At 44.5% G+C, this 26,287-nt stretch overlaps 1 protein-coding gene across 1 annotated transcript in view; it reads right to left on the reverse strand.

Moving 5' to 3' along the window:
* The window catches only part of pard6ga (par-6 family cell polarity regulator gamma a), a 92,420-nt gene that overhangs the window by 50,787 nt on the left and 15,346 nt on the right, over nucleotides 1-26,287 (reverse strand). The window contains exon 2 of the mRNA XM_070879867.1: nucleotides 9,675-9,897. Within this exon, the coding sequence (XP_070735968.1) occupies nucleotides 9,675-9,897 (223 nt within the window). The remainder of the gene's footprint in view (nucleotides 1-9,674; nucleotides 9,898-26,287) is intronic.

The following is a 26,287-nucleotide window of genomic DNA, read 5'->3' on the forward strand; positions in this document are numbered from 1 at the left end:
ATATACTGGGATTTCATGGACCCAATAGCTACAAACTTTTTTAAATTATTTAATTAGGACATGCAAATCAATGGCATCACTTTCAGTGGCATCAAGATTTCTTTCCTTTCATTATATTGACAGGATTTTGTTTTCTTTTTCATGTTTCATTGTTTTTGCTCATTGATTTTTTTTCTCTCTTTCCTATTTGGCTGTTTTTGCTATTTTTCCTTCAATACTTTAACATTTGAAATTTGTATTTCCATTTTTCTTGGATTTTAACTTTTCAAATTTTAATTCCATTTCTTTCACTACCTTTTTATACAAGTACTTTTGACTTCAATAGAAAAGAAAATCGGGCAGGATGTCAGATTAGGTGGCCAATCTGATATGCCCATTTTATGGGCCCAAATTTGGCCCAATCGTTTTTTTCGGCGCACTCACCAGAGATGCGCTGACTTCCTAGGGTGAAAACAGCGCCGAAAAGATCTCCCCGGATTCTGGTCACTCTGTGGCCTCTCCCATGGCTTGGAGCGGTGTGGTCTGTCCATTAGGGGGCGGAGCTAGGGCCCTGCGTGAAAAACAGTGCCGGCAGCTCAACGCATGCCCACTGGAGGTTTCGCGCATGCGCAGTAGCTCCTGCCCCCAGCCGGAGGGCCCTCAGAGAAGCCAAGTCCCTCGGAGGAGTCGGAGCAAGAGAGCGAGCCGAGAGAAAGAAGGGGAGAGCGAGCCTGAGCCGGAGCCGGAGAGAGCGAGCGAGCGAGCCGGAGCCGGAGAGAGCGAGCAAGCGAGCCGGAGCCGGAGAGAGCGAGCAAGCGAGCCGGAGCCGGAGAGAGCGAGCCGGCCCACTGACTTCCCAGGCCGAATTAGGAAGGCAAGTTTTATTTTTTATTGATGGTTTTTATACTTCTTGAATATTGTTGTGAGGGTGTTTAATGCTTTGCAAGGTCCTCTCTGCTTCCCTTCCCACCCCCCCACCACCCCCATCTCTGGCTACCAGCGCTGATTTCTTAACTCTCCGCTTGGGTTTTCTGTGCGGCCACATAAGCTGGCCTAAGTTAGCTTGGAGCAACTATTAGCTGTCCAAACTGGCTTAAATGGCCAAAACGGGCATAGGTGGCTGGTGACGCCCCCTTTTGAAAAAAAACCTAACTAACTCATTTACACTAGCGCAAATTAAATGTGCAGAATGGGGATTTTTAAGATACCCCAGAAAAATATGGAGCAACTCCTGGGCAAATTTGGGCCCAAAGTCCCTACGAAGGTGAAAGTCATTTAAAACTCTGCTACCCCTATCCTAACTTGCACCAAGTCCAGTTCATCCATCACCCATGCACTTGCTGACCTACAATCACACCCAGTCCACGAATACCTCAATTTTAAAATACTCATGTTTAAATTCCTACATGCCCTCACCCTTGCCTATCTCTAACCTCCTCCAGCCCTACAACCCACAGAGAACTCTGCGCTCCCCAACTCTGGCCTCCTGTGTATTCTCCACATCTTAACCGCACCACTGAAGGCCAGTTGCTAAGCTATGGGATTCCATCACTAAAACTCTGCCTTTCCACCTTTCTCTCCTCAGTTTAGTCACCCCTCCCAATATATCCTTTGGCTTGGTCTCTATTTTTGTCAGATTACACTCCTGTGAACCACCTTTGGACATTTTACTATGTTAAAGGCGCTATACTAAGCTGTTGTTCTCAAGACAAGTTTGATATCGCTATCCGATTCCATCACAGATGCCACAACTTTGACATATGCATTGCAACATATTGCCCGGAACAAAGACAGTCCATGTTTTCAAACATTCATTGATGATATGAAGACCTTCAACATGATTAGTCTTAATGATGCTGAGCAAGTCTGACTCAGACATGAATATATTCCATAATCACATGAAATGAAGTTATTGCCAATATACTCCCCATAACAAATAGCTGTGAAGGAAGGCTGATGCACAATTAGTCTTTTGAGTTTTTTTTCCAGTACTATGCTGGACAACATCACCATAGATTTCAACAAGGACTCCTACAGACAATTCTGGGCAGATGGCAGTATTTCAAACTTCAACAATTTCAAGATCAAAAACTACAATAAGGCACTGTAATTTGTGAACGTGTTCTCCCAAGCTATAAACCAGTAAGCAATTTATAAAACAAGAACAGGTAAAATAACTATTCAGAAGTGTATTTACAAACTTTGCTATCATTCACATTCTATTAACACAATGAAGATGCTTCTCCGAGATAGCTTAACACAAAACTGAATCTTGAAAATGATTGTTCATCTTGTACATAGTAAAACACTTGACTGGTGACTGGGATATACTTGCCCATCTACAAGCATATTATTGACCAGTTTACTGGGTCAGCCTTAAAAATGACAAGTTATACACCAGGTTGCACTGGGACAATGAACCCAAGATCATGATGATAGGTAACATCAAACTATGTGGATAGTTTACATACTCCGGTTACTCATTTGTGATGTGAAATTGTACTAGGAAAGCCTAGGGTCATGCTGCTTCAAAAGATAATGATACAGCCTCAAAATGGTCAATACTGCATATAGAAGCCTGTATAATCCTGTTTGGAACCAACACAGCCTGAAGCTACAGCAAACTGTTGGTGCATTGTACTATTAGATGGTTGTGAAATCTGAACTCTGACATAGGCACATGAAGCAACTAGTAAAGATTTGACCAAAGGAATAAGTAATCTTGCAAGAAAATTGATAGAACAGAATGACGAACACCGAAGTGAGGCAGCGGAGTCAACATGAGTAGCATCAATGATCAATAGCCTGGTTATAAAGATATAGCTCTGCTAGATTGAATGTGTCGTCAGTATCCCAGGTGAAGGGTATCACAAAGCTGCATTCCATAGCCAAGTGATGACAGGAAAAAATAAAATACAACACTTGAAGGACAACCTTAGTGAAGCTGTAAAGAAAGAGACATTCATTCAGAAACCTGGGAAAATGTAGCCACGGTCATATAGTCTAGAAATCTACAATAAAGCATGTTATATACTTTGAATCCAATAAGATGTTTACAGCAGAAGAAAACTATTGTTAGAGAAGTCAGGAACAACAGTTAGCAAACAGTGGATGATTAATAAATTTGATTGTCAACATATGTCACACACTAGTCTATTGAATTACTCCCACAATTTTAATTCCATTATCTTATCTTTGTGCTTACTGCATGATCGCAGGTTTGTAGTGTTACTGAAAGATTTTCAACATCTTAGTGCAATTAAAGAAATCAATATTTTGACCTCCTAAACATAGAGATCTATAAGATTGACGAGTCATTTTGATAAAGCTCCAAGTAAACAGAAGATAGTTACATTTCCAAATCCTCTCTTGGGAGAAACTCAAACATTTTTATTGCAGGTTTGCTGTTTTTTGAAGGGTGTAGTACGACAAAACATTACTCCACCCCAAGTATGTTTCCCATGTGGGAAAAACTATTTATATTTCAACCAAGCCAAAGGATACCAAAACCTACCATTATACGACACTTATACACAAGCTTCAAACAGGCAGGAACTGTTTGGCCAACATTCAAAATAACAGCAGTTTTTAAATTCAGTGCTGTAAAGCACCTCCACGATTAAAATGTTCGTTGAGAGAAAACATCCAGTCAATTAACCCATTAGCTCATTAACTAGGATTACTGAAGCAAATCTACTCCAGAGTAGTGACAAATTACATTATTGAATGCACTTGTGCTTCTGGGAATGGAGAAGAAAACAACAAGTGGTAGCAGAAAATAAAATCAGAGTTGACTGTCTTTTCTATTCTCCAATGCTCAGGAAAACAGATGATAGGTATGTGACTTTTAAAAAAGTATACACAGTAATAGGGGTTATTAGGTAGAAATACAAGCTTAAATAAAAATTGGGGAGAATAGAAAATGGGGAAGGCAGTGAACTGAAGTGAACCAGTCAATAAAACATTTTTTTTTAAAACTACTTTAATTGCAGAAAGTTAACATTAGAGGAGCTATTCTTCACATCCAAGTAGTTTTATTACTGAAATGTTAAGGGTTTAGTGTCATGGTGCACAAGATGAATTCCTTTTGTAAAAAGAAATGACCAGCCCAGGTAGCCTCAAAATTCTGTGAAGCTTCCATTAGACTAAAGGATTAACATTTAAATTTGTCAGATAGGTCAGTGTTAGTTAAAAAGATAGCCTTGCTCACAAAATTACTTGCTTCCCTTTTCCTTTCTGGATTCCTAGAAGGGACACCTTAACCTGTACTCTTTAGAGGATTGATTAAGATCTACACAAATAAAAATAATCTTCTGCAACTTGTATTTTTGAAAGAAAGTGTAATTTTGTATTTATTGGCCCTGAAATTCCAGTTGGATGCTTCCCGCGGGCAATTGCCTCTGACCAGAGAATTTTTCAGAAAGTACCTAGTGGTCCCGGAGGTGTCTTCGATTCCGGTGGGGAGGCCTTCTCTTCCTGCGCTGCGAAGCGCACTCCCGTCCTCGAGGTTCCCAAGCAGAAGATGCAGTCACGTGGCTGCTCAACCAATCAGGTTCAGTATTCTCAATTAATAGCAATGGGAACTCCGTATCTTCGAGTTCTCATTGCTATTGAGAAAAAACAGAGTAACACCAATTAAAAAAGAAAAAACACACTTCACGTAATTGAAATAATGTTAATAAATATCTTGGGGGAAAAAAATTCCGAGTTTTTACAAAGTTTTTTTAATTATGCTTTAAAATAAATTTAACATAGTGGATAGGGTTTTTAAAAATAAAATGTATATTTTTAATTTTATTTTTTATGTTTTAAGACTCTTACGCCTGTAAAAGTAGGCTATGCGCCTGCTTTCATCAGGCGCGAGTTTTGAGGACATCTGCTGGTCAAGATATGGGTAAATGCCGCAATCTTACCCTTGCAAATGTCCTCGCTGCCGAGATGCGGATGATCTGTCAAGCTGGAGCTTGACAGATTGGAAAAGCCGGTTTTCAGCGCATGCGCATTGTGCGCTGAAAACCGGCTTTTCCGATGCCTTTCCGGGTCCGTAGACACTCCGTACGGACCCAGGGAGGCTGGAATTTCTGGGCCAATGTGTCGAACAACAGTGCTTGGAAATAGATAATGTTCTCACTTTCAGCAGTAAGACATCTTACCAGTTTCATATGTCCATCCTAACCAGTATAAACTAGCAAATCCAACACTAACAAAACCCTGTACCATCAACTCAAACTGGCATGTGGAAATATATTTACTTATTGACCAAGAGGTTTTAAAAAAAAGTCATCCAACACTCAGAAAATTGATCAGAAGTCAACAACATCCATCTCTATTTATACCAATAGACCTCACCGTTATTATTACTGCAAAATCCAGCCCGTTAGCTATGAACACCCGTTTTGGGGATACCCAGATAGCAGCCATGGGGACAAAGTGACCTTTCACTGACTCGATTTCCTGCAGATAGATGGTAGCAATGCAAGTACAATCAACAAGCCTCTGGACAAGTCGTAATAACATAACAGGCTTATAGAAGTATCTTAGAGCCATATGGAACATATAACTGCCGAGGTTAGTGGAAGAACTTGATACAGTCTGCATAATAAGACAAGAGTCCTTTGAAAATCTAAACAATTAAGCTATTTTTTCACTGATTTATGAGGAGTGGGATATAATCTTTGCCAGGAAACTCAGATGTGTCTCGGAGGTGGTTATCTTGGTCGACAAAATCACCTCTGCCTAAAGCCAGGCTGATAGTTATTAAGATTGCTGGATCCAGATGCAAAATTGACCTCACAATTGAGAGATAGTATTTTCTATGGGATAGCAAGACCAGACAAGCTAGCAAGGCAAATCATGATTAGAATCACATTTCCTCCTTGTGCTCAGATTGTCTGCAATAGTGGGTATTGGGGAAAATGGAGAAAATATATATAGAAGCATTTGTTTCAAAGAAAAAAAAAATTGTTATGCTTTCAGGTCAACTTATCATTGATTGTTAAACAGAATGACAGAAGTTGCAGATTGTTTTGTCACCAAAGGCCATTAATGACCAAACTCAAGTCTGGAACATGTTCTGGATTACCCCAGTGTGAACCTTCCACTTGTGAGTTTTGTCAGCCATGCAGTTTAAAGCATTTGCTGTTATATTGCCTTTCCTAGCTAGATGATGTGCCATAGAACTTATCTTAAAAACTGTGGGAGCTGACAAAGACCAAAGGTGAGTATCTTGTAGGATAGCTATGACCCTGAAAACTAAATGGGAGATAACTACAATGACAAGACCGAATAAATGGCAATGTGAAAGCAGATATCCTTCTGGCCACATAGTCTCCTGGACACTGCCTGAATAATCTGATGCAGTGTCACCAACTCAAACTATTCCTTGCGAAGGAACTGCTTCAATGTTCAGAAATAGAAAATGCGACAGTATTAAAAAAAAAAAATCCTTTTCCTGATTTGGATGAGTCTACAGAGCTCGACCTGCTCCCGTGGAATGTCTGCCAGGAAAATCACGAGATCCAAACCCTGGTTTAGGACAACAGACTCTCTAGTGATTCACAGTTCAGTAGAACATAGAAAACCTCAAGATTGGAAAGGATGATAGATTCATCTACTCTCCTTGAAAATCTCAGGCCCATCTAGTTCAATTTGACAGTGAAGAAATCTAAGCTACTTTCCCTGCAACCTCTCCAGGCAAGCTATTCCAAAAACTGACCATCTTCTCAGTGAAGTATTGCTTTCCATTTGGAATTTTCCCTTTTCAGCATATATTCATTCTCCTTCGTTCTGCATACCGAATCTAACAGACCTGATTGATCTTGTACATTCCTGAGCTTTTTTTTTAAAACTCCATCAAATATCTCCATCAAACTTGAATATCTCCATCAATATCTCCCACAGTTTTCTCTTCAACAAGAGTTTCTATTGAAAGAACCTACTTTCATTATGGTTCATTCTCATACCTTTTCCAGCTCAGCTACAACTTTCCTCTGCAGAAGATTCCAGAATAGCATACAAAACCACATATGTGACCTAATCAAAGCTGTATACAATGGCAGCATAACATCCTTCAAGCTACATTCTATTCTTTTTATAAAATACATCCCATTGGCCTTCCTGACTGCCAGATTTCTTTCCTGATTTGTCTGGTTACTATTTCCTGACCTACATTGGCTCCCAGTTAAGCAACGCCTCATTTTTAAGATTCTCACTCTGGTTTTTAAATCACTCCATGGCCTCACCACTCATTGGGCCCAAGTTTCCACATGATTTGCGCCTGATTTTTAGGAGCAACTGGTGGAGAACGGACTATCTTAGAAATCGCAATTCTCCACATTTTTTTTTCTGCAGTTCTAGTCAGGTAGAACAGTTCTACTTTGGAACAGAATTTTTTCTTCAAAAGGGGGCGTGTCCAGCCACTGACGCCTGATTCCAAAGTTTCCACAGTGAAAACATACTCCAATTAAAGTAGAATGGAGCAAGTGAAGATTTTTGTAGAACTGAAAAAACCTGTTCTACACATTAAAAAATCAGGCACAGGTGGGGAGGGGAGGGGGGGGGGGGGGGGAGGGGGGAAGGGAAGTCATTAAATTCTACAATAAATCCTTATTTATACTTCTACAAATATTATACAAATAAATCCAATCTGAATAAACATTTATAAGCAAAGAAAAGATTAAATAAACCATCTTCCTACCTGTGTGAAAGTGCTTCAGGCACAGATAATTCTGCAGTCAGCCTGAGGCGCCCATTCTTCCCGTGGTGGTGGGGAGAGGGGGGGGGGGGGGGGGGGAGCCGCCCGTTCTTCCCGCGGGGGGGGGGGGGGGGGGGGGGGGGGGGGACAGTGAGAAGGCTGCAAGTGCTGATGGCAATGTGCTTTTATTTTTAAAAAAATTTCAAAAATTAAACAGCTACAAAGAACTACAAAAATGGCTAAGTGCCAATGTTTTTTTCACACTGAGCATGCGCGAACGCTCCAACGCGCACGCGCAGCGTTGCCGGCAGGAAAAAATTTAAATAGTACCCGCCCCCTCCCACTTACAAAATCGGCGCGAGTGTAGGCTCCGCCCCCCTGGGCGCCGCGCCAGGCAGACAAGGAGCTGCAGAACGCTCCAGAATCGCGATTTTTTTTTTAGGCACGAAAAACGGGCGCCCACTCTAGCCCCACAACCTTCCGGGATATCTGTGCTCCTCCAATTTTGGCCTCTTGGGCACCCAGATTTTAATCGCTCCACCACTGGTGGCCCTGCCTTCAGCTACCAAGGCCCTAAAGCTCTAGAATTCACTCCCCAAACCTCTCCGCCTCGCTACTGCTCTTTCATCCTACCTCTTTGACCAAACTATTGGTCATCTGCCCTCATATCTCCTTATGGTGGCTCAGTGTCAAATTTTGTTCTACAACGCTCCTGCGAAGTGCCTTGGTAGGTTTTACTATGTTAAAGGCGCTATATAAATACAAGTTGTTGTTGTTGTTGATTAATTCTATAATCCCCCTGCTTACTGCATACGCTCAAGTGCATAACATTAAACTTAACTGTGCTTAAATGCATCTGCCAATTGTTTGGCCACCTCCACAAGTCAATCTGGTCTGGTGGAAGTCTGCTCAAAATCATTCAAATGCTGCCAAGTTTGACAGAGCCTCCTCATCCTCCGTTCCGTTAATAAGGGGGTCATAATTAATATCAGATTCATTTAGTCCAAACAACATAATTTATTTCTACACAACAAAAATAACAAACGCACTATGGTAATCCACATTAGGGGGTCATGTTACATGACCAACTGGTGTATCTTCAACTAATACTGTATATTTGCCATATCCGGACATTTTTCAAAATAACATACTAACTTTGCTGACTGAAAGGGCAACTTTTCTTACTACAGTGTATATGACACCTGGAGCAAAAGATTCTCATACATATTTTATGGAGCAAAATATTCTCCTGCTATTTTTGCATCCAGTCAGATCTAAATATTCATAGTAGCTCAAATGTTCCAATCATCTATATATCAGGATTCAGGCCCAAAAAAAGTGGCGGATAAAATAACAATTTTCAGATGGCAGTATCTAAATAGTGGGAGCCACAAGACACAGAATATTTATTAATCAACTTTCCATGCTTGCAGCCAATGTTCCCCATTGCTTCGTGCGGTCTGGCCTCTCTCAATGCCCAGCCCATTCAAATTTTTGCACATGCGCGGTATCTACAATGCAAAAGCCAGTGAGCAGCCTGGGCAGGCGCACACCTTAGTGGGAACTCGGCTTATAACCCCCCATTAAAACTTAAAGCATTAACTGAAGACTTGCATAAATAGCAAGTATAAGTAAAGTAGAATGCTGAATTTATAGCACTTATGAGTTATTAGGTCTTCATCACCTCATTGAGGAAACTGAAACACTTGTATACAGTCTCTAATTACTAGTTAATCAATGATATTGATTGGGACATCAAATTTGAAAAAGATGAAGATAATTTTATATTTTCTGGTTAATTGCACAATCACACCAAACATGTTTTAGTTATAAATATTTGGTGAATTATTGTAATACAAAATCAAAAGAACATAGGAGACCAGAAACAAGAGGTGGGAGAAAATGGAGCTCTTAAAGTATCAGGGAAAAAATGGTTAGGTCTAAGCACATCATGCAGTACTTCAACAATTTATTTTCAGACGAAAGTCTTCTAAAATCATACCTTTCCGTTGTACAAAAATCCTGAGCAATGGGTTTGCCATGGAAATGGCTTTGCAGAAGTTGTCATCATTGTTGATTGGCAGCAGGTCACCATGGACATCAGCGTATCCAATTAATATATCCATGTTTGAAATGTTATGCGTATGAAGGATTAGACCATAGAATTCATCAAACTTTCCAGGTTTATACCGACATAAGGAAAATCTTCGGAATTCGGCCCCAAACTGATGAAAAACAAAAGTTATATTAGTACTGCACTGAAGCAAACTTAACATTACACAAGGAAACATTTGGTTAATAAACAAAAACTTGTATTATATGGCGCCTTTAATGTAGTAAAAAGTCCCAAGACACTTCACAGGAGCATTATCAAACACAATTTGACACAGAGCCACATAAGGAGATATTAAGACAGATGACCATGAGCTTGTTCAAAGAGGTAGGTTTTAAGGAGCACCTTAAAGGATAAGCAAGGGAGAAAAAGAGGGGGAGAGGTTTAGGCAGGGAACTCCAGAGCCCAGTGCCTTGGCAGCTGAAGGCACGGCCACCACTAATGGAGCAATTAAAATCGAAGATGCTCAAGAGGCCAGAATTAGAGGAGAGTTGTAGGAGATTACAGGAGATAATGAGAGGCAAGACCATGTAAGGATTTGAAAACAAGGATAAGAATTTTAAAATCTAGGTGTTGCTTAACTGGGAGCGAGCACAGGGGTAATAGTCATCAGTGCGTAAGCCCCAACACTAAATGCAACAGATGAGACCAAAGAGTTTTTACTCCAGCCTCAAAATCCTTGTCCCGCGTCCCTACGGACGACAAACTGATCCTCCTCGGCAAGGACACAGCCCTCTGGGAAGACGTGATCGGCAGAGAGGAGGTAGGGAAAACCAATTCCAGCGGTACCCTGCTCCTGACAAAATGCCTAGAGCACAACCTTGTCATCACTAACACCTTGTTCCACCAGAGGGACAAGTACAAGGCATTGTGGCAACACCCTCGCTCCAAACACTGGCACCTGCTCAACTGTGTCATCATTCGAGCCAGGGATTGCAAGGATGCGCGCATCACCCGTGCCATGACAGGAGCTGATGACTGCTGGACGGACCACTGCCTAATCCGTTCCATCACATCAACACAGCCCCAAAGCGTCGACGGCAGCAGAAGCAGTGCCTAAAAAAAGTCAATGCCGGGGCACGCAAAGACTCATACGAGAACCCTATACAGACAGCGCCTCACTGCTAACCTTGATGACCCCAAGATGCAGAATGCCCAGAGTGCTTGACCTGCCCTCCAGGCCACCATAACCAGTGCCTGCAAAAAGACACTCGGTCACATAACCAGGAAACACCAGGATTAGTTTGATAAGAATGACCAGGCGATCAAAGAGCTAATAAATTGCAAGCGCATGGCATTTCTGAACCCAAAACAACCACCCAACTCGGGAGCAGCAAAGCAGCATTACAGACGGCTTACGGCCGAGGTTCAACAAAAAACCCGCGACCTAAAGAATAGATGGTGGGTGGAGAAAGCGCCAGGAGATTTAGCAGCTGGCTGACAGCCATGATGTGCGAGGATTCCTAACCGCAGTGAAGGCGACCTGCGACCCAAGCACCCAAGGCCCCACCCCACTGCTGCTAGCCAAGAACGGGGAGACACTCATCAAGGACACCGAGGCAGTCAGAGTCCGCTGGAAGGAGCACTTCGAAGACTTCCTTAACAGAGACTCTGCCTTTAACTAGAGTGTCCTCGACTCCATCCCTCAGCATGCTACCCACCACCATCTCAGCAAAACCCCAGCCCTGCACGAGGTAGAAAAGGCCATCAGCCAGCTCGAGAACAAGACAACAGGAGCGGATGGAATCCCCACTGAGGCACTAAAGTATAGCGGAGAGGCACTCTTGGCACGAATGCATGACCTCATCTCGAAGGAGGAGAGCATGCCGGGAGATCTCAGAGATGCAGGAATCGTGACCAACCTTTAAAAAAGGGGACAAGTCCGACTGCAGCAACTACAGAGGAATCTCCCGGTTATCAGCTACTGGGAAAGTCGTTGCGAGAATCCTCCTCAACCGTCTTCTCTCTGTGCCTGAGGCGCTCTTCCTGGAGTCACAGTGCAGATTTCATCCAATACGAGGCACAACTGACATGATTTTTTATGACACGACAGCTGCAAGAAAAATGCAGGGAACAGCACCAACCCTTGTACATGGCCTTTTTTGACCTTACAAAGGTCTTTGACATGGTCAACCGCGAGGGACTATGGAGCATCCTCCTCCGTTTCAGCTGCCCCCAAAAGTTTGTCACCATCCTCCGCCTGCTCCACAATGATATGCAAGTCGTGATCCTGACCAACGGATCCATCACAGACCCAATCCACGTCCGGACTGGGGTCAAGCAGGGCTGCGTCATGGCGTCAACGCTCTTCTCGATATTCCTCTCTGCAATGCTCCACCTCACACTCAACAAGCTCCCTGCTGGAGTGGAACTAAAACTACAGAACCAGTGGGAACCTGTTCAACCTTTGGCGTCTCCAGGCCAGATCCAAGACCGTCTCAACCGGTTGTCGAGCTTCAATACGTGGACGACGTTTGCGTCTGCGCACAGAGACTGAACTTCAAGTCATAGTCAACATCTTCACAGACGTACGAAAGCATGGACCTTGCACTAAACATCCGTAAGACAAAGGTCCTCCACTAGCCTGATCCCGCCACACAGCACTGCCACCCCGCAGTCATCAAGATCCACGGCACGGTCCTGGACAATATGGACCACTTTCCATACCTCAGGAGCCTATTATCAACAAGGGCAAGGTGCAACACTGCCTCCAGTGCGCCAGCGCAGCCTTTGGCTGCTTGAGGAAGAGTGTGTTCGAAGATCAGGCCCTCAAATCTGCCCTCAAGCTCATGGTCTACAAGGCTGTAGTGATACCCACCCTCCTGCATGGCTCAGAGACATGGACCATATACCGTAGACACCTCAAATCGCTGGAGAAATACCACCAATGTCATCTCTGCAAGATCCTGCAAATCCCTTGGGAGAACAGATGCACCAACGTTAGCATCCTCGATCAGGCCAACATCCCCTGCATCGAAGCACTGACCACACTCTACCAGCTCCATTGGACGGGCCACACTGTTCGCATGTCTGACACAAGACACCCAAAGCAAGTGCTCTATTCGGAACCCCTACACGGCAAGCGAGCCCAAGGTGGGCAGAGAAAACGTTTCAAAGCCTCCTTGATAAAATGCAACATCCAAACCGACACCTGGAAGTCCCTGGCCAAAGACCGCTCTAGGTGGAGGAGGTGCATCCGGGAGGGCGATGAGCACCGAGTCTCGTCGCCGAGAGCATGCAGAAAACAGGCGCAGGCAGCGGAAGGAGTGTGCGACAAACCAGTCCCAGCCACCTTTTCCTTCAACGACTGTCTGTCCCACCTGTGACAGAGACCGTGGTTCCCGTATTGGACTGTTCAGTCACCTAAGAACTCACTTTTAGAATGGAAGCAAGTCTCCCTCGATTTCGAGGGACTGCCTATGATGATGAATGGGTGAACGGGACTTGGTGTGAATTAGTAGACAGGCAGCAAAGTTTTGGATGAACTCAAGTTTATGGAGGGTAGAAAATGGGAGGCCGGCCAGGAGTGTGTTGAAATAGCCAAGTCTAGATGTAACAAAGACATAAATGTGGGTTTCAGGAGCAGATAAGCTGAGACAGAGTCAGGCGATTTTACAGAGGTTGAAATATGCGGTCTTAGTGATGGTATAGATATATGGGGTCTGAAATTCATTTCAGGATCAAATATGACACCAAGGTTGTGAACAGTCTGGTTCGGCCTCAGACCATTGCCAGCAAGAGGGATGGAGTTGGTGGCTAGGCAATAGAGTTTCTGGTGGTGACCGAAGACAATGGCTTTGATCTTCCCAATATTTAGCTGGAGAAAATTCCTATGCATCCAGTATTGGATGTTGGACAAGCAGCGTGACAATTTAGACAGTGGAGGAGTCAAGAGAGGTAGTGGTGAGGTAGAGCTGTGTGTAGTTAGGGTACATGTGGAAACTGACACTATGGGCCCAAGTTTCCACATGATTTGCGCCTGATTTTTAGGAGCAACTGGTGGAGAACGGACTATCTTAGAAATCGCAATTCTCCACATTTTTTTTTCTGCAGTTCTAGTCAGGTAGAACAGTTCTACTTTGGAACAGAATTTTTTCTTCAAAAGGGGGTGTGTCCAGCCACTGACGCCTGATTTCAAAGTTTCCACAGTGAAAACGTACTCCAAACTAACTTAGAATGGAGCAAGTGAAGATTTTTGTAGAACTGAAAAAACCTGTTCTACACATTAAAAAAATCAGGCAGAGGTTACAAATTAGGCGTCCAGAACGAGGTGGGAGGAGGGGGGGGGGGGGAAGGGAAGTCATTAAATTCTACAATAAATCCTTATTTATACTTCTACAAATATTATACAAATAAATCCAACCTGAATAAACATTTATAAGCAAAGAAAAGATTAAATAAACCATCTTCCTACCTGTGTGAAAGTGCTTCAGGCACAGAGAATGCTGCAATCAGCCTGAGGCGCCCGTTCTTCCCGCGGGGGTGGGGGGGGGGGGAAGGAGGCGCCCGTTCTTTCCCGCGGGGGGGGGAGGCGGGGAGGTGCCCGTTCTTCCCGCGGGGGGGGAGGGGAGAGGAGGCGCCCGTTCTTTCCCGCGGGGGGGGGGGGGGGGGGGGGAGGAGACAGTGAGAAGGCTGCAAATGCTAATGTGCTTTTATTAAAAAAATGTTCAAAAATTAAACAGCTACAAAGAACTACAAAAATAGCCGAGTGCCAATGTTTTTTTTCACACTGAGCATGCGCGAACGTTTCAACGCGCACGCGCAGCGTTGCCGGCAGGAAAAAAAACTAATTTAAATAGTACCCGCCCCCTCCCAATAACAAAATCGCCGCGAGTGTAGGCTCCGCCCCCCCTGGGCACCGCGCCAGGCAGACAAGGAGCTGCAGAACGCTCCAGAATCGCGATTTTTTTTTTAGGCGAGAAAAACGGGCGCCCTGCTCGGAGGGGCGCCCGTTTTTTATCGTGTGGAAACTTGGGCCCAATGTTTTCAGATGATGTCACTGAGGGGCAGCATGTAGATGTAGATAGATCCTTAGGGGACACCAGAGCTAATGGTGCAGGAGCGGGAAGAGAAGCCACTGCAGGTGATTCTTTGGTTATGACATAGAACAACAGCCAGTTACATGAAAACCAACTTTAGTTTACTATTCTGTGATAGAGATAAATATCAACACTAAAATCTCAATCTCCATTAGGCTGCTGCTTCAAAAACAAGCGAGACAAGAGTTTCTTTCTCCACCCCTTAACCAAAGTCTGAAAGCAGCATGCCAGTCAGGCTCTCTTGAGAAGGGCGGTCATGATTGCAAAGCTGAAGCTAGGTTGGGTGGGGGGGGGGGGGGGGGGAGGGAGGGAGGAAGGAAGAGGGGGAAAGAGGAATTAAAAGACACAATGTGACAAACAAACTCACTACCTGTACTGCACTCTTGTATTTTGCAACTATGCTTTTGAGGATAATGGAAACGTACAAAGTGAGCACAGCAACTCAATGGTTCCAACAACAAACAAGACCAAAGTTCAATAGTTTTACATTCATCATCCGAACACAAATTGGATAACTGCTTTGGTTTACAGGTGTTAAAATTTATTGCAATACGAGACAGCCAATTTAAAATTAAAGCAAGTTTTCCAAACTCAACTTGAAAATAATGTAGTATGGTATTGATGCACCATTTTAAGATTGGAAGATTTGGAATTATTTTATTCCTTTCATGCCTCCTTCCTCCTCTTCCCCACCACAACAAATTAGTATAAAATTAACTGATTGAGAAAGCTTGTATCAAGATAGGCAACTATCCAGATGAACCTCTGGTCAACACATCTAGCCAACAAGTTCATTACAGGAACCATACTTTTCCTTCTTTGGTTTATCGTCCCATCACATTTCAATTTTTTTCATTGCTTTTTACTATTGTGATTGAACTCTTTGTAATTCCCCTTGACCTTTAATTTTTTTTTTGCATCTCTTCCTTTTCGCATTCCACTCATTCATTTCTCCCTTATTTGCCCATTATTTCAAAATTCTATAAAAGGGAGAGCACAACCTTCAGAGGGAATAAAATTCCAACCTATCATAAGTGTAATAATTTAAACAGCAATAGATATAATAGCACAGATGCATTTTAGAAGCTAGATAAACACATGAGGGAGAAATGCTGATAGGATGAGATGAAACATAAACACTGGCATGGATCAGATAGATCAAATGGCCTGTTTCTGAGCTGTTCATTATATGTAATATTTAATTTCACGTGGTCACCAGCAAGCATAATTCATGGCACAAAGCTATCTTGAAATTGTACTCTTGTTTAGGAGATAGCCACTTCAGTACATAAAACACAGAAATACATATTTAGCAGGGTCTGTCTCTCTCTTGGTTAGTCTCTCTGTTTCTGGGAGGGGGTGGGGGGAAAGGAAGGGGCTGAATGGGCCCCGCCGGCGATAACGCCAACTCCCACGGAGTACTGTGGGCGGGCAGGCAGGCCCCGCCACCGCCGACGTGGAGGGAGCAAGAGGAGGGTGAAGGAGGGGGAACGGCTAAACGGGGAGGGAGGGAGGGAGGGGGGGATGGGAGCTGAACAGGAGGGAGGAAGGGAGGGGGTGGAGGAGCTGAACGGGAGGGAGGAAGGGGAGCCAAAGTCCGACCTTCACCGCCCGGTGAGCCCATTCGGCCAGGGCTAGGGACGGCATGCTTCGGGCCCCTCCCATGCAGCCTCGGGGGCAAGGAGCTACTGCACATGCGCGCACACTCTAGCGCGCATGTGCAGAGGTCCCGGCATTGTTTTCTGCGCCGGGACCTGGCTCCGCCCCCCACACGTTCTGCTGCACCTGTGCCAAGGGCCTGGATTGACTGGACGGAGGGGAGAATACCATGGTAAATAATAGGCGCAGTTTCTGTTCTAAAAAGTCAGCGCACCACACGGAGATGCGCCGTTCTAACCCTGGGGGCAAACTTGGGCTTCATATTTCTATATGAAAATTAAAGTTTAAAGCCATTAAACTATAATTTATGTACATTAAGTATAAATTTTTAAATTTTTAATGCAAATCATTCTGTTGCCATAAAGGTGCAGTCAAGGATCATGGGCTCAATTTTCCCCAAAGCAGTTTTTTGGCATACTTGAAGAGTTATGCCTGATTTTTAGGGCCGCAAGTACGCCAAAAAAAAGGTGCAAGATTCCCCGTTGGATCTCTACATTTTGGAGTGGCCTAACGCGAGGGGGGTGGAGCCTTGATCTGCGCCAAAAAGATCGGGCTGCAATGGTAACCAGGGACACAACGCGAGCGGAGGCTGCAAAGTGAAGCATACAGCCACCTCGCACTCCGCCCGAAGGCGGTCTCTCTCGGTCGCTTTCTAATTGAGAGAGAGAACCGGAGACTGAGAATGGAACCGGAGACCGAGAATGGAACCGGGCAGCCTTCAGGCGGGGTTGGAGGTAAGTTGCTGTTATGTGTTTTTCAATTCTTTCACTGTGTCCAGGCATCTGGCTGCGCCGCTTTCCTTACCGGCGCCGATTTTCTTAACTCTAGGGAAGGTTTTTCAGGACATGTCACATACGCTGGCCTAATCAGAACTGGAGTAACTCTCAGCTGGCCAAACTTCCCTAAATGGCCAGAAGTGGCATAGGTGGCTGGTTATGCCCCCTTTGGCTGAAAAAAAAACGGACTTAAAAAATTCGTAACTGAGTTACGCTGGTGCAAATTGATTGGGGAAACTGGGGACTTAAGTTAGGCCAGAAAAAGCAGCCTGTTCCAAAAAAAAGGTGCAAATACTGGGGAAAATTGAGCCCAAAGAAAGTACATTTTGCTGCACTTAATCCATTCCCAATTTCCCTGTCCTTCCTAAAGATTCTATAGCCTAGAATATTTCATTCCCAGTCATTCTCAGGTTGTAGCCAAGCCTCAAATGGCTGTTACATCATACCCTTTAAAGTAACTATGGTTTAACGTCACTTGTTTTATTTCTTAGGCTATGCACATTTGTATACAGAACTTTTATCTGGTTAACACTCCCCACTCTGCCCATATGTCCTGCTGCTCTTTTTCTCACACTGACTTATAGTTTAGATTTTTCCCTCCCATCTCCCTAACTAGTTTAAATCTTTCTCCATCTGATCTATTTACCCTTTCTGCAAGGACATGGGTACATCTGTCAGCGTCACCCTTTTTGTCCACATGACTGGTACCTAAATAGGCATACCTATTGGACAAAATCGAGCTCCACGCATGATCTCGGCTACCCTCACCTTTCACTTCCTGCTCTCTCTGCCGATGGCCAGTCTCCATTAGCTGCCTCTCTACTCCTAGCAACCAGTGGGGTGACCACCCTCTTCTGCTCCAGAAAATGTTCTCTTCCCAAATGTTGCTGGGCATGTCCAGTTGACATTCGAGCTGTGCAACTTTCCGCTTGAGGAGAGCCATTTCATACATATGTATTCACCCTGCATGGTATGCAAGTCCAGGCAAATCCACATCACACATTGTCAGACGCTGATCCTGTCATACCTATTTATATGTTTAACCCTACAGATAGTTAACCCACTAAAACAAAATCTAAATACTGCAGATGCTGGAAGTCTGAAAAAAGATATTTAACCCAAATCTTTTTAAACTTTATTTATTGAATTATTTCTACTTAAGTAAAAATAATAAATTCATGACTATGTTTTGAAAATCTTTGTCCTACACTGGAAGCTATTATATAGTAAAAACTGTAAACTAGTGTTCAGATGAACAATTTGTTTTTAAAGGGTAGTTTAATCGAAATGTGTTACTTTGTTTTATCAGGACTGACAGGAGACATAGTCACCATCCTACATATTCTCCATTAAGCTTTGTGTCATTATTGGGGTTAATTGTTATAACTAAGCTATGCTAATTCAAATACAAGAAAGAATAAAGACTTTGGCTTCAGCTGGTAGGATCTTTTATGTCCACCTGAACTTGTAGATGTGTGATCTGAAAGATAGCACTGAACTCAGTCTAGATTCGGCGCTCAGGTCCTAAAGTAACAGTTCTAATAGCGAGGTAGAGAGATAGGGAGGTAGATCTTAAAAGTAAATTAAAATAAATTATTTCCACATTTAGAATGGAAACTGCCTATGTAAACTTGTCAGTGTAATTACAGCTTCCCACTTACTGGTGGCAAAACAGTGCTATTAACTGGCAGCAAGGCTTCAAAAAAAAACATTGGCCCGTAATTTGCGTCCCCTACGGGTGCATACCCACCCCCAAGGGTCGCTCAAGTTCCGTGTTTTGGCACGTGAAGCGCATGCATGAAAACCCGGAACTTACAATCTGTCAACGTATCCCCAGGAAAAGGGCATTCGCGTGTGGAGAGTTGGGCTATTTGCCTAACTTCTGCCCAGCGAATGCCTGTGAAATTCTTATGCGGGTAAAAGCAGGGTAAGAGTTTAAAAACAAACATAAATTTATACATTAAAAACCTGCGCAATAAAGGCAAGTTTATTTTTAATCCCTTTAAAACATTTACATTAATTTTTCAAAAAAAGTTAAAATTTTCAATATTTAATTAAATGGCATTTTAATTCATTTTAAATATGTAATTGTTTTATTTTTATTTATTTGATATGCCGATGTATTTTTAGGGGTATTCCCATTCATGCTTATGGGGTTTCTATACATACGAAATCTCCATAGGCATGACTGGGGACTCCCTCTTTTATTGGTTGGGGTGGCCCACTTGATCCCAGGGGCAATTGCGAACCACGTGTGCCCGAGATACGTGGGTCTCTATCCACGGGTACCCAGAAAGGCCCTGGACCATGAATCTCCGTACCTCCTGGACCACCAGGTACACGGGCATTTAATTTGTGGATCGGAGGCATTTCCCCGTGGGAATCATTCGCCTAATTCTATGCAGCAATCCACAAATTCATTTCTACTCAAAAAAATGTCAACCCGTCAAATTTACTGTATAGTAGTACTACAGTAGTGGATCCACCTCAGACCCATTCCACATGCGGACCAGGGTCAAGCAAGGCTGTGACATCGCACCAACGCTCTTCTCGATCTGCCTTGCTGCAATGCTCCATCTCACCCTCAGCTGGAGCTTAATTACAGGACAAACGGGAATCGGTTCAATCTCCGCCGCCTCCATGTCAGATCCAAGGTCATCCCATCCTCTGTCATTGAATTATAATATGCAGATGACACTTGCTTCTGCGCACACTTGGAGGCTGAACTCCAAACCATCGTCAACACTTTCACCGAAGATTACGAGAGCATGGGCCTTACACTAAACATCCATAAGACAAAGGTCCTCTACCAACATGCCCCCGCCACACAGCACTGACCCCCCCGGTTATCAAAATCCATAATGAGGCCTTGGATAACGTGGACCATTTTCCATAACTTGGGGACCTACTATCAACAAGGGCAGACATCGACGATGAGGTCCAACACCATCTTCAGTGTGCCAGTGCAGTTTTCGGTCACCTGAGAAAGAGTGTTTGAAGACCAGGACCTCAAACCCAGCACCAAGTTCATGGTCTAAAGAGCAGTAGTGATACCTGCCCTTCTATATGGCTCAGAGACATGGACTATGCACAGCAGGCACCTCAAAACACTGGAGAAGTACCACCAATGTTGCCTCCACAAGATCCTGCAAATCCATTAGCAGGATAGGCGCACCAACGTTAGTGTTTTAGCTCAGGTCAACATCCCCAGCATCGAAGCATTAACCACGCTCGATCAGCTCCACTGGACGGACCACATCGTCCATATGCCTGACATGAGACTCCCAAAACAAGCGTTCTTCTCGGAGCTCCGATACGGGAAGCGAGACTCTGGGAGCGGGTGGGGGCAGAGGAAAGACTTCAACAACATCTTCAAAACCTCCTTGAAAAAGTGCAACATCCCCATCGACACCTGGGAATCCCTGACCCAAGACCGCCCAAAGTGGAGGAAAAGCATCTGGGAAGGCACTGAACACCTTGAGTCTCTTCGCCGAGAGCAAGCTGAACATAAGAACATAAGAATTAGGAACAGGAGTAGGCCATCTAGCCCCTCGAGCCTGCTCCGCCATTCAATAAGATCATGGCTGATCTGGTCGTGGACTCAGCTCCACTTACCCGCCCTCTCCCCGTAACCCTTAATTCCCTTATTGCTTAAAAATCTATCTATCTTTGACTTGAAAACATTCAATGAGCTAGCCTCAACTGCTTCCTTGGGCAGAGAATTCCACAGATTCACAACCCTCTGGGAGAAGAAATTCTTTCTCAACTCTGTTTTAAATTGGCTCCTCCGTATTTTGAGGCTGTGCCCCCTAGTTCTAGTCTCCCTTACCAGTGGAAACAACCTCTCTGCCTCTATCTTGTCTATCCCTTTCATTATTTTAAATGTTTCTATAAGATCACCCCTCATCCTTCTGAACTCCAAGGAGTAAAGACCCAGTCTACTCAATCTATCATCATAAGGTAACCTCCTCATTTCTGGAATCAGCCTAGTGAATCGTCTCTGTACCCCTTCCAAAGCTAGTATATCCTTCCTTAAGTAAGGTGACCAAAACTGCACGCAGTACTCCAGGTGTGGCCTTACCTTATACAGTTGCAGCAAGACCTCCCTGCTTTTGTACTCCATCCCTCTCGCAATGAAGGCCAACATTCCATTCGCCTTCCTGATTACCTGCTGCACCTGCAAACTAACCTTTTGGGATTCATGCACAAGGAGGCTGCACTTCAGTCCCACTCTCCTGATCTTTGGGCACCCTGTGCGGAGGGGAGCGGGTAGGTCCGAGGGCCTCCTCGTAGGACTGCTCCTGGGCACGGCCAAGGGTGCCATCAGCCGGTCCAGGCAGCGGACGGTCGAGGGGGTCGTTCAACCTGACTGCCTGCCTCTCTTCCGCGCATACATCCGCGCCAGGGTGTCCTTGGAGATGGAGCACGCGGTGTCCACCGGTACGCTCGCGGCCTTCCGCGAGAGGTGGGCACCGGAGGGACTGGAGTGCATCATCACGCCCGGCAACCAAATTTTAATTTGATTTTACGTTTTAAGTTTAATTTGTTTTAATTGCCGGTGCTTTTAGTGTCCCCCTTCCCTTTTATAGGGGGCACTGGGGAAAATTGTGAATTTAGTGCCCAAAAAAAAAAAACCAAAAAAGAAAAACACAAAAAAAAACAAAAAAAAAAAAAAGGGGGGAAAAAAAAAAAAGGGCCTTGTAATGTCTGGAGTGTCACCCAGGTCGGGTGGCACCGTTTAATGTTTTTATGTTTTGCAGGTAAACTTAAAAGAGTTTCATGCACAAGGAGGCTGCACTTCAGTCCCACTCTCCTGATCTTTGGGCACCCTGTGCGGAGGGGAGCGGGTAGGTCCGAGGGCCTCCTCGTAGGACTGCTCCTGGGCACGGCCAAGGGTGCCATCAGCCGGTCCAGGCAGCGGACGGTCGAGGGGGTCGTTCAACCTGACTGCCTGCCTCTCTTCCGCGCATACATCCGCGCCAGGGTGTCCTTGGAGATGGAGCACGCGGTGTCCACCGGTACGCTCGCGGCCTTCCGTGAGAGGTGGGCACCGGAGGAACTGGAGTGCATCGTCACGCCCGGCAACCAAATTTTAATTTGATTTTATGTTTTAAAGTTTAATTTGTTTTAATTGCCGGTGCTTTTCGTGTCCCCCTCCCTTTTTATAGGGGGCACTGGAGGAAAAAATTTGATTTTAGTGCCCCCAAAAAAAAAGAAAAACACAAAAAAGGAAAAAAAGGGCCTTGTAAATGTCTAGTGTGTCATCCAGGGTGGGTGGCACGGTTTAATGTTTATGTTTTTTTTCAGGTAAACTCCAAAAGAGTTTCATGCACAAGGACCCCCAGGTCCCTCTGCACCACAGCATGTTGTAATTTCTCCCCATTCAAATAATATTCCCTTTTACTGTTTTTTTTCCCCCAAGGTGGATGACCTCACACTTTCCGACATTGTATTCCATCTGCCAAACCTTAGCCCATTCGCTTAACCTATCCAAATCTCCTTGCAGTCTCGGAGTCCTCTACACAACCCGCTTTCCCACGCATCTTAGTGACATCTGCAAATTTTGTTGCACTACACTCTGTCCCCTCTTCTAGGTCATCTATGTATATTGTAAACAGTTGTGGTCCCAGTACTGATCCCTGTGGCACACCACTAACCACTGATTTCCAACCAGAAAAGGACCCATTTATACCGACCCTCTGCTTTCTGTTCGCCAGCCAATTCTCTATCCATGCAAATACATTTCCTCTGACTCCGCGTACCTTTATCTTCTGCAGTAACCTTTTGTGTGGCACCTTATCGAATGCCTTTTGGAAATCTAAATACACCACATCCATCGGTACACCTCTATCCACCATGCTCGTTATATCCTCAAAGAATTCCAGTAAGTTAGTTAAACATTATTTCCCTTTCATGAATCCATGCTGCGTCTGCTTGATTGCACTATTCCTATCCAGATGTCCCGCTATTTCTTCCTTAATGATAGTTTCAAGCATTTTCCCCACTACAGATGTTAAACTAACCGGCCTATAGTTACTTGCCTTTTGCCTGCCCCCTTTTTTAAACAGAGGCATTACATTAGCTGCTTTCCAATCCGCTGGTACCTCCCCAGAGTCCAGAGAATTTTGGTAGATTATAACTAATGCATCTGCTATAACTTCCGCCATATCTTTTAATACCCTAGGATGTATTTCATCAGGACCAGGGGACTTGTCTACCTTCAGTCCCATTAGCCTGTCCAGCACTACCCCCCTAGTGATAGTGATTGTCTCAGGGTCCTCCCTTCCCACATTCCTGTGGCCTGCAAATTTTGGCATGGTTTTTGTGTCTTCCACTGTGAAGACGGAAGCAAAATAATTGTTTAAGGTCTCAGCCATTTCCACATTTCCCATTATTAAATCACCCTTTTCATCTTCTAAGGGACCAACATTTACTTTAGTCACTCTTTTCCGTTTTATATATCTGTAAAAGCTTTTACTATCTGTTTTTATGTTTTGCGCAAGTTTACCTTCGTAATCTATCTTCCCTTTCTTTATTGCTTTTTTAGTCATTCTTTGCTGTTGCTTAAAATTTTCCCAATCCTCTAGTTTCCCACTAACCTTGGCCACCTTATATGCATTGGTCTTTGATTTGATACTTTCCTTTATTTCCTTGGTTATCCACGGCTGGTTATCCCTTCTCTTGCCGCCCTTCTTTTTCACTGAAATATATTTTTGTTGCGCACTATGAAAGAGCTCCTTAAAAGTCCTCCACTGTTCCTCAATTGTGCCACCGTTTAGTCCTTGTTTCCAGTCTACTTTAGCCAACTCTGCCCTCATCCCACTGTAGTCCCCTTTGTTTAAGCATAGTACTCTCGTTTCTGAAACAACTTCCTCATCCTCAATCTGTATTACAAATTCAACCATATTGTGATCACTCATTCCGAGAGGATCTTTTACGAGGAGATCGTTTATTTTTCCTGTCTCATTACACAGGACCAGATCTAAGATGGCTTGCTCCCTTGTAGGTTCTGTTACATACTGTTCTAAGAAACAATCCCGTATGCATTCTATGAATTCCTCCTCCAGGCTAGCCCGTGCGATTTGACCAATCGATATGTAGGTTAAAATCCCCCATGACTACTGCCGTTCCTTTTTCACATGCCTCCATTATTCCCTTGATTATTGCCCGCCCCACCGTGAAGTTATTATTTGGGGGCCTATAAACTACGCCAACCAGTGACTTTTTCCCCTTACTATCTCTCATCTCCACCCACAATGATTCAACATTTTGTTCATTACAGCCAATATCATCCCTCACAACTGCCCTGATATCATCTTTTATTAACAGAGCTACCCCACCTCCTTTCCCTTCTTGCCTATCTTTCTGAATCGTCAGATACCCCTGTATGTTTAATTCCCAGTCTTGGCCACCCTGCAACCATGTTTCTCTAATGGCCACCAAATCATACCTATTTGTAATGATTTGTGCCGTCAACTCATTTACTTTATTTCGAATGCTGCGTACATTTAGGTAGAGTGTTTTCATCCTAGTTTTTAAACCATGATTTTTAGTTTTGACCCCTCCTGCAGCCCTTTTATATTCAGTGGTCCTTTTTGTTTCTTGCCTTTGGTTTCTCTGCTCTCCACTTTTACTCATCTCTTTTCTGTCTTTTGTTTTTGTCTCCTTTTTGTTTCCCTCTGTCTCCCTGTATTGGTTCCCATCCCCCTGCCATATTAGTTTAACTCCTCCCCAACAGCACTAGCAAACACTCCCCCTAGGACATTGGTTCCAGTCCTGCCCAAGTGCAGACCGTCCAGTTTGTACTGGTCCCACCTCCCCCAGAACCTGTTCCAATGCCCCACGAATTTGAATCCCTCCCTGCTGCACCACTGCTCAAGCCACGTATTCATCGGTGCTATCCTGCGATTCCTACTCTGACTAGCAATCCCGAGATTACTACTTTTGAGGTTCTACTTTTTAATTTAGCTCCTAGCTCCTTAAATTAGTCTCGTAGGACCTCATCCCTTTTTTTACCTATGCCGTTGGTACCAATGTGCACCACGACAACTGGCTGTTCTCCCTCCCTTTTTAGAATGTCCTGCACTCGCTCGGAGACATCCTTGACCCTTGCACCAGGGAGGCAAAATACCATCCTGGAGTCTCAGTTGCAGCCACAGAAACGCCTATCTATTCCCCTTATGATTGAATCCCCTGTCACTATTGCTCTCCCACTCTTTTTCATGCCCTCCTGTACATCAGAGCCAGCCACGGTGCCATGAACTTGGCTGCTGCTGCTCTCCCCTGATGAGTCATCTCCCTCAACAGCACTCAAAGCAGTGTATCTGTTTTGCAGGGGGATGACCAGATGGGACCCCTGCACTACCTTCTTTGTACTACTCTTCCTGTTGGTCTTCCATTTGCTAGCTGGCTGTGGATCCTTCTCATGCGGTAAGACCAACTCACTACACGTGCCACTTATGTCATTCTCAGCATCGTGGATGCTCCAGAGTGAATCCACCCTCAGCTCCAAATCCGCAACGCGGTCCGTCAGGAGATGGAGGCGGATACACTTCTCACTCACGTAGTCGTCAGGGACACCGGAAGTGTCCCTGAGTTCCCACATGGTACAGGAGGAGCATAACACGTGACCAAGCTCTCCTGCCATGCCTTATCCCTTAGATACCCTTAAATTGGTAACAGCAATGTTACAGTTTACTTACTGATATAAAAAAGAAAAAGAAAAGCTACTCACCAATCACCAGCCAATCACTTACCCCCTTGGCTGTGACGTCACCTTTTGATTCCTTTCTACTTCTTTTTTGCCTTCTCTCCCCGCTGTAGCTGCACAAGTACACCTTTTATAGGCCGCTCCGATGCTGCTCCCGCCTCTCGCCAACTGCAGCTGCCTGTGGAACACCCGCTGGGCCTTTATAGGCCGCTCCGATGCTGCTCCCGCCTCTCGCCAACTGCCGCTGCCTGTGGAACACCCGCTGACCCTTTATAGGCCGCTCCGACGCTGCTCCCGCCTCTCGCCAACTGATACTGC

The sequence above is a fragment of the Pristiophorus japonicus genome, chromosome 5, assembly GCF_044704955.1.
Source record: "Pristiophorus japonicus isolate sPriJap1 chromosome 5, sPriJap1.hap1, whole genome shotgun sequence".
Classification (NCBI taxonomy): Eukaryota; Metazoa; Chordata; class Chondrichthyes; family Pristiophoridae; genus Pristiophorus; species Pristiophorus japonicus.